The 9013-nt window shown below is 39.9% G+C and overlaps 1 protein-coding gene across 1 annotated transcript; it reads right to left on the bottom strand.

The window, feature by feature from the left end:
* Positions 1-1264: 1264 nt before the first annotated feature.
* LOC135471725 (carbohydrate sulfotransferase 1-like) lies at positions 1265-8549 on the bottom strand. The gene is made up of 4 exons (XM_064751049.1): positions 8458-8549; positions 4178-4315; positions 3152-3653; positions 1265-2427 (listed from the first exon to the last, which is right to left on the bottom strand). Exons 2-4 carry the CDS (start codon positions 4308-4310, stop codon positions 1626-1628), a joined length of 1437 nt encoding a protein of 478 aa, XP_064607119.1. The 5' UTR covers positions 4311-4315; positions 8458-8549; the 3' UTR covers positions 1265-1625.
* Positions 8550-9013: the final 464 nt, after the last annotated feature.

Below are 9013 nucleotides of genomic sequence, written 5' to 3'. Positions count from 1 at the left end.
TCACTGACTTAATCATTCACTTATTGGTCAAAAACTGCCAGAATGTATGGCTGATCACCTATAATATAACCTTTACAGCAGTACTTCCACTTTATGGTTTTTACGTGTTAAGTATATGCGGGTGTACTACCTCAGTCACATATCTGGTGTGCATGGCTAGCTTTATAGCATTTGACAGCCGTTCAAGGAATAACAATTAAATATTGTTATTACAGTATGTCTAATATCGATGGTTTGTGCACGGTGACAGGTATGGACTAACTTTGTTGATTTCTGTCTGTTGATTGGTGCTTCACAGAATGGAGGGAAGCGATTCTTATTTAATGTCTGGGGTGTTTGGGGAGAAATTAGTCTTTTTAAATTCGCTTCTGTAATCTCGTATAAGTATTTAATTTGAACTCGTGGCTTAATTTATTTGTTTATTTGATTGGTGTTTTACGGCGGCCGTCATTATGCTGGGAGAAAACCGGGCAGAGCCAGGCGGAAACCCACGACCATCCTCAGGTTGCTGACAGATCTTCCCACGTAAGGGCGGAGAGGAAAACTAGTGGCTTAACATACTATGACACTTGCCTATCCGGCACTTTAAAGGATTAGTGCTCAGATATATCATTTACCTATAATTAGCTACCCCCATATATATTATTAAATTGACTTTAAAATTACTTTCGGAGTTATATGGCACTTAAAATTAGTAGATAATGAAGTTATGCATTGTTTTCGCCAACACTCGGTAGTCTTCTTTGAACTACGTCATACAAGTCCAGGCGTTACGAACTGTCAAAGTTTCGCATTTTATTACCGCATACGGTTGTAAAAATAGGTCGTCAAGGAAGCCTAGTGTTATTTTGTTCAAGTTTCAAGAAGTTTTCAGACAATTTGATCCTCTGGAAGAGGGTCACGAGTCACAAGAAAGCCACGAGAGGAATACAGCTAGTTGGACTTTAAATATTAGGCTACTATGGGGGCCGCAGTCGACTGAAACCTCAACTTAAGTGAACTTAAAACTGAGAGAAAACAAATCTCTGTACACTAATGCCGACGTCCACATTTATATTGTACACCACTGTGTAGTGATGCATGTAGCCTATTCGGAATTCCGACAATAACATGCGGTTATCCTTGTATACATGTAGGAATTTAGAATACCTCGTGGAATAGAATGATATTTATTGAGACAGAGGTAAAGAATAGTAAATACATATTGCATTCCAAGATAAACAAATGAAATGTACATTGTAAGGTGTAGTTTACCAGTCCGTATTGTCAGTGCGGTTGGAAATGCCCGGACAAAGATCAAATTCAGCTTCTAAAAGCTCAGAATCTGAAGTCTGGACAGAGATGCCAGTGTCATAAATCGGAACTTCAATGTCGTCCATTATGGATTCAACTTGATACAGCAGTATATTTGCTTTGGTGTAGTTAGGATCCATGTTGCAAATGACACCGTTTTTATAGGAATTCCCAGGTTGTTTATTCTCACCGTCATGTATGGCGTCACCGGCTGAACCGTATCAGGCGGCCGACTGGAGATCAGCTGGGGTAGCAAGTCTATTGTTTTGGTGGATTAAAAGTCATTATTACCTTTATCAGAAGACCTCCCTTTAATATACTGTTATTTGTCTTTATAATAAGGACGACTCGCTAAATCTGGACACTATTCCTTTAAATTCCCTCAACTCCTGTTCCGTATTCAAGGGAGGGAACTGGCCGTGTGCGATGATATCACGACAATACGTGTTCACCAAATTCACGTGACTGAATTTCACATTTTTTGTCCAGGAATATGCCGTCACAGCGGAGTTTTTTCGAAAAGTTTCCACAAAAGTACCGTCTTTCTGACTATGCGTGCTGTTGATAAGCCAATTTATGACTTTTTGTTGAATGGGCACCTCTAGCCAACTGTAGACTTTTTTCAGTACTGCCATCGGTTGCCGAGCCAAGGCCTCGTAAATGATCTCATTGAAAGCTCCCGGATACAGCTTTTGGAGCTCGTACCTTGTCTCCAGATCAGCTCTAATTCGGTTACATATGGCTTCAATTTTGTCGCGTGGCTTGCCGCCTTCACCGTCGTGCTGCATCCAAGATCGAGTGTGGGCACGAGGGTCCCGCAGTAAATGAATGACCTTCAAGGACGGGTCGGCTTCCAGTAACTCTCGAACCAATCTCATTGGAGTTCGAATAGTTTTGATGACTCTGATTGGTGCTCGTTGACAGTCTTCTTGTAAATCTCGAACACACACGTTATTAAAGTCCTTAGGCGAAGTTTTGTATTTTTGATTACATGAGCGAAATTTCGAAAGTATGATGGATTTTTTTGAATAAGCTACTACGGAGATTTTGTCTATACGGGATATATGACAATGTAACAGAGAGTCTAATAGATGACGAGCATATGGTATCTGGTATCCTTCGAGTATGCGGTTCCTGTAAAAAGAGACAACACTGGTTTATAGGTAACAGAAACAGACTAAATACAGTGCTCATACAAGAGGAACATTGCCTTGCCGCAATAGATACATGTAGGGAAAAAAAGAAATTGGAGGAGGCATCATTTATGGATTAACCCACAGCAGCCAAGAATTTTAGTTATAATTTGAAGATAATACATAAAACTGCTTCGTTTATAGTGTGAGTCAAATCTATCCCTTCTTTGCAATTCTTTATAAATGTTATTATATATATCGCCATGACTAGCACTGAAAATCAATCCGCCGAGTGGCAATATCACAAACAACTACAGCAGACAGAGTAAAACCAGAGCTGTTACAAAAGTGTCATAATTGGAAAATGGTTACATGTGAAATACGGCTACCTGTCAGATAACCCCAGCTGGGGCTTTATTCCAAGAATAAACGCAAGTATATGCTTAAAAGTAGCAATGAACACGTCCTTACACACCATGACTCAAGCAGAAATAGGACAAAATAAATGCGGTAGAAGACACATACAAAATAAAAAAAGCAATGCAAAAGAAGTCGCCCGTTCGAACGGGTTCAGCTTCCACTGGTTGAGTTAGTCAGAGTTCTATCAAGTTTTCCTCCAACTATAAGCTTTGTCATTCGGACGTACCAGCCAAATGACTAAATAAATACTAGGGTTTTCGTGGATCCATTACATGTCCTACACATTTTCCTGTATGTGCACTCACCATTTAGTGCCATTCATGAGGGTGGGAGCTAGCGACTTGCGTGTATAGTACGAGTATAGCGCGTGGAGAGGTTCAAACGTGTAGAAGGCGCCCTCGGTTTGTTGAAGAAGCTCCGCCGTGAAAGTCGACCCGGTGCGGAAGTAGGCCAGCAACAAGACCTTCACGGAAATACTGTCATTGTCCCCTTTCTTCCCATTTGTGATCAGTTTCATTGGGGCCGTACCATTATTATTCGCAATTGGCACCTGTTTTTGGTGAAGGATTCGAATATTGTTTACATTTGGCGACAACTTTAGGACGGTATCCTTGCTACCCACATTTTGTGTAAGCTGAAAAGGGACAGTGTGATAGTTGTCGACACTTGGTTTCCTATGAGCAGGACTGATGTCCTCGTCCCCTGTTTTTCGTCTTGGCTTTAGTGAAAAGGCTTCATGGTGTTTTGCTTCGTGCACTGCTCTAACGGGATTCACTCCAGGATCAACCTTCATAACTCCACGATTCCCTGCGTTAAGATCAAACGATAAATTAATAATGTCATTATTCCCTTTATACAAGGAAAATACAACATTTTGTTTTACCGATAAATTATATCTGGCCTTGGTGTGAAAGTTTTCCTTGGGCTTTTCTTTCAAGCTACAGACACCCTCACAGTAGTTTCTCTTGGAATTATATATCATGACTTTTAACCTAAGCATGATTATAAAAAACAACAATCCTGATAGGACAGATTAGAGAACTATAGTTATAACTGGTTGTACTAATGACAAGGTACTATGTCGTCACTTCACCTTTTAACTGAGTTACATTCACCTACAGCTAAATTTTTTGAGAACACTACTTAATTGATCTTAGTCATGTTTCCTTGCTCTAAGCCCGCAGTACTGAGCGTCAAGTAAGGCAGCAGCAAGTACTACTTTTAAAGTTCTTGGTATGACTCAACGCAGGTTTCAAGTACATGCTATCTATATAAGTTGCTACTTAAATAAATTGTTACTGGGTAATATTTTTTGCTCAAAACAGGCATACCCATGTGTGAGTGTAGAGCCCAGCACAGTAGAGAGACAAAAGTGGTCAACACGACGAAAGCTGTGCAACGCTTCATCCACCTCCGAGTACACTGGACAAGGTAGTGTATCCCACATGGTATGTCATACAGCATCTGACCTGGATAAATAATGAAAACCAGACAAACAATCAGCATTCATATGTATATGCAAACAAACACATATGCATAGATTCTGTTTATGAATAAACACCGTGTTGATGTTAGATGTATTCATAAACACCCAGGGTATTAGTCTATACACCGCATGGGCGAAGTGTTAATATATATATTAGTCAGATAGGAATGCCGTTGTATTTTGTTTAATTCAAAATCACTAACAGGACAGGATGCAACTAATCTTATAGAGAACTTATATATGCCCTATGAACTGTAATTAAACTTTATGGACTAACATGAGTCATGGAAACAAGAAAAACAAGAAAAGCCAGAAATATACATGCCAGTTAAACGAGAACTACAACAATGAGAGGAGGGATCTAGCTGAACATATAGCTGTTCACTGGCATACTGTCCAGAGTTCAGGTTCTATTGTATTCCTCGAAAGAGCTTCTTTTTAAGTGTTTGTACCAGATCATGTGAGCATGTTTCAGGACTGGACAAACTATGGATGGCAATTAGGTCGTTAAACGGTTCGTAACTTTGGATATGGTTATATAATTCACTGCCGAGGCTTCCGTTGCTGAGGTGGTTAACGTGTCAGCGTGGTGCAATGAACAGGGAGCCTTTCACTGTTGCCGTCGCTGTGAGTTCAAGCCCAGCTCATGCTGGCTTCCTCCCCTGCTGTACGTGGGAAGGTCTGCAGCAACCTGTAGCCATCGTGGAATTCCCCCGGGTCCTGCATTATTTCCTCCCACCATAATGCTGACCGATTTCATATAAGTGAAATATTTTTATAATAAAATGTTATCATCAATACATTCCCCTGCTTTCACTGGATGAATGTTCTTCAAATCGTTCATGTGAGCTTCTTTATGTTTTGCCAATACAGGATGCTTTACATCCTGGGCAACTTGTATACGACGTTGTTGTTTCATTCAGTCGGAATTTGGTCTTTATGGCTCTTTATTTCAAATAATTTTCTGGTCTTCCAGTTCACAATTATTCTGTTGTTCGATGTCGCATACCTTGTCAGCCTCGTTATTTTGTGTATCATTGTTTTTTTTGTTTTTTGTTTTTGTGTCAATCATACATGTATGTAAGTAATGTGTTTTACCCTTTGTTATTTGCAGTTCTTGGGGATCCATTTAAAGACAAAAAGCTCAGAACTAAATACTTTGCACACTCTCTTAGTGCATTAACTTAATAAGAACTCTCAGCCCAAGATAGTGTGTAATTCTTAGGGGTGTAACTGAGAAAATGTGTAAATTGTCCAATATGTGTTGGTATTCTGAAACTCATTATACCGGTGTAGGTGTATTTAGATAAGTAGAAAAAAGGAAAATATCATTATCAGCAAAACAACAGAAGTGAATTTTAGTGGAATGTGTTAAACTTGGGCAACAGAGTATCAACATCTTGAGACTTGACAAGTGGCAATATGTCGTCTAGAAGACGTCAGTAAAACTGAGCAATGCATTAATTCTGGAAGAATTTGTCGCCTAGTTCACATATAACTATGTCTGCTGTGACCGGTCCTGGAGGTGAACCCACTGATACGCCATCAGTTTGTTCTCGCATACTATTGTTAATTATAAAGTGTGTTTTAGTACAAACTATCCCTAACGAATTTGAGGATGTTACTTTTTTCAGGTAGGCATTGTTGACTTTACCTTTTTTGCACTATGTCCAGAATAACAGAAAGTCTTCTTAAGAGGTATAACAATATACAGACTCCTACAGGAGCACCGAACACCCTTGAGGTTGTGTTTATAAAATATACATGAACTCGTGTTGGAGCAACAAATGCTCCGGAAGTTGGATGTATTTATAGCAACACAAAAAATCCTGTTGGAACAGCGAATGTTCCGGAAGTTGTATGCATAACAATATATGGAATCGTGTTGGAGAATCGAATGGTCCGGAGTTTGTATCTATGACAATATAAAGGAACACGTTGGAACAACGAATAAACTGGGATTGTATTTATAACAACATATGGACACGTGTTGGGGCAGAGTATGCCCCAGGGATTGTATGTATAACTATTAACATCAAGACTCGTGTTAGAGCAGCGAAAACTCCGAGGGTTGTATGCATAATCACGTATTGTATCGTTTTACATCGTCAATACTAATAATTTGCAAAAGGGTCAAATAAGGGTTATATTCCCGGTAAATGTATGTTTCACAGTGTAGCTACTAACCAGGCTTTTAATTTCAGACATTTATCCAATTTCTCTGAGCTCCTGTACACTATTTATAGAGAGTACATGAGTACACAACTGAATGCCAACACAAGGAAATAAAATAATTCCTTCAACATAATGGACACGTTAAAATCGAATGAATAAGGCGTCATTTTCGATTAATATTACTACATACCTCGCAGACAGGATAGTGTTTTCTTAGTCATCGTTTTACACTGAGCTGCTATTACCGGAAAGCTTTCTCCCTTTGCAAAACTACTCTTGTCATCAACAAGCCAGCTTGTGTGCCACCTGTGCCAGTATTTTCAATGATTCACTGGTTTATTAAACAGTGTGGGATGTTATGTCCGAATTGATGAATTCCTCTTGCGATGACTGCCAATATATATAGCATTGACGTGAACTGCATTAAATATCGGTTTTCATAATGTCGAGGGTGATATGATATACATTTAACTACACGATGTGTAATTTGCATTTTAATAGCAATTAAGTCATCCTCCAAGCATCCATGAAGTTTTTATGTTGGATATTACACAAACTGTCTCCAGTGTGAGAGGCATTTATGATCCATTACATGGAATGATTGAATGAATGGATGGATGAATGATTATGGCTAAAAGCCACGTCGACAGTATGTAAGCCATATCGTGTCATATTTACAACAGACTCCTTGATATATGTACAATCCAGTGACTCAAACCTACAGGCCCTATATATTAAAAGGGAAAAAGCAAAATTACAAACTTCAGCCGAGCTCTTCTTTCCCTTGGTTAAACGCGGTCCGTGCAGCTCTATGTAAGTCGATCTGTAGACCTGTCTGTCTGCCTGTTGGTCAAATGTTTGATATCCTGTTTAAGCTTAATATGGCGCCTTAGTGTAAGACCACATGGAATCCTTTATGCTCGTTCTTCCGAGGTGATTAACAGACGGACTAGCAGCATATACATAATGATCAGAAATCAATAGCCCTAGAAGCTAATGACTTCGTCGATTATTCGTCTGAAGGCGTTGTTGGTAAAAGAAGTTTTCATGTCTCATTGCTGCATATCTGCTAGGAAGCACATTTAAAATACGTATATCAAACGAAAATGGCAACTTCACATCCGGGTTTTTCCCAGAATGCACAGGCGTACATAAGCAGTCACGTTATGGTGCTTTGATGTGCGATGTCCGGAAATCTTGTTTCGACTAGTTCTTGGTTTGTACTAAACTTAGCACCACCGAAAACTCAATATAATCCTTATCAAACAGCTAATATACACGGCATATAAAACAATTAGCCCACAATTAAGATTAATCTTACTATGGCCAAGACAATGACGTGAACTTCAACGTGCAGATCCGTGTCCTTTTTCCCAATTTTCAATATATTTTTTATTAACAATCCTTATGTTGTAAACGATAAAACGATGTTGTAAAGGTTAATTTTTATGGGCACTCCCCTCTATGAAAACATCGAGCAGTCCTCAGGGGAATCTCAAGACCATCCCCAGGATGTGGCAAGACCTTGCTATGCACGTTCAGTGACGAAGCCAGCATGAGCTGGACTTGAACTCACAGCGACCACATTGTTATGACTCTTGTGAGTCTCTTTGTTGCACTAGAAAGCTAACGACTGTAGCTCACAGTGCCCTCCCCCCCTCCCCCCTCCCCCCCTCCCCCACACTACTTTTCTGAACAACTGCACTTATAAAGCAAGCTTGTTTATACACAGTGAATGCGATGGATGGTTTGTTTGTTTCACTGGCGTTTTTACACCTTACTCAAGAATATTTCACTTATGCGACGGCGGCCAGCATTATGGAGGGCGGGGGGGGGGGGGGGGTACCCACGACCATCTGCAGGTTGCTACCAGACCCTCCCATGTGCGGCCGGAGAGGAAGCCAGCATAAGCTGGACTTGACAGACGGATGGAGATAAGTTGTTACTTACCTTTGCGCTCTTTGTAAGCTTTTAACCTGCCGGACTTTTTTAATGGCTTTCTCGATTTCCTGCCATGTAGTGACGAACATTGTCATGAATACATGATAACGTCTTGTATCCCGATGCACAGTATAACCATCCTCAGCCACTTTGCAGCGTTACAGCTACATGTGGTTTCTTTCATCTGCATAACGGTTTACTTCATGATGATTTATGTTAACTTATTCAGCTAGCACGTATCAGCCACAGGGTTAGGTCTATATATAAATTGCAAGAGAAAGCTAACAGTTGTATTTTGTTTGCTGATGTTCAGCACTTGTATTTCTCATTCTGCCACTGTTATAGTCCATACGTACAAAAGACTTTTGTGGTGTGTTATAGTAGGCCGGAAACGACCACTGCGAGTCCGGAAGACCCGGTTAAATAAGAGAATATAGTATTGCAGTATACAATACTGCAGCCAGATCGTGCTCGGTTAAGTTTAATTTTGTCGACCTGATTAGGTGCAGAAATTCGTCACACCAAATGTCGTTTTTTAAAGTCCAAAGTTTCTGATTTGCTAAAA

Source organism: Liolophura sinensis, chromosome 7, assembly GCF_032854445.1.
Source record: "Liolophura sinensis isolate JHLJ2023 chromosome 7, CUHK_Ljap_v2, whole genome shotgun sequence".
Lineage (NCBI taxonomy): Eukaryota > Metazoa > Mollusca > Polyplacophora > Chitonida > Chitonidae > Liolophura > Liolophura sinensis.
The sequence above is the reverse complement of the archived record's forward strand: the minus strand, read 5'-3'. Positions and strand labels throughout refer to the sequence as shown.

Bases quoted from the DNA above. Each gene is read 5' to 3' on its own strand.
- LOC135471725 (XM_064751049.1), bottom strand. From the start codon at position 4,310: ATGCTGTATGACATACCATGTGGGATACACTACCTTGTCCAGTGTACT. The intron at 3,654-4,177 runs GTATGCCTGTTT...ATCTTAACGCAG, and splicing joins GGCTCTACACTCACACATGG to GGAATCGTGGAGTTATGAAG. The intron at 2,428-3,151 runs GTGAGTGCACAT...CTCTTTTTACAG, and splicing joins CTCATGAATGGCACTAAATG to GAACCGCATACTCGAAGGAT.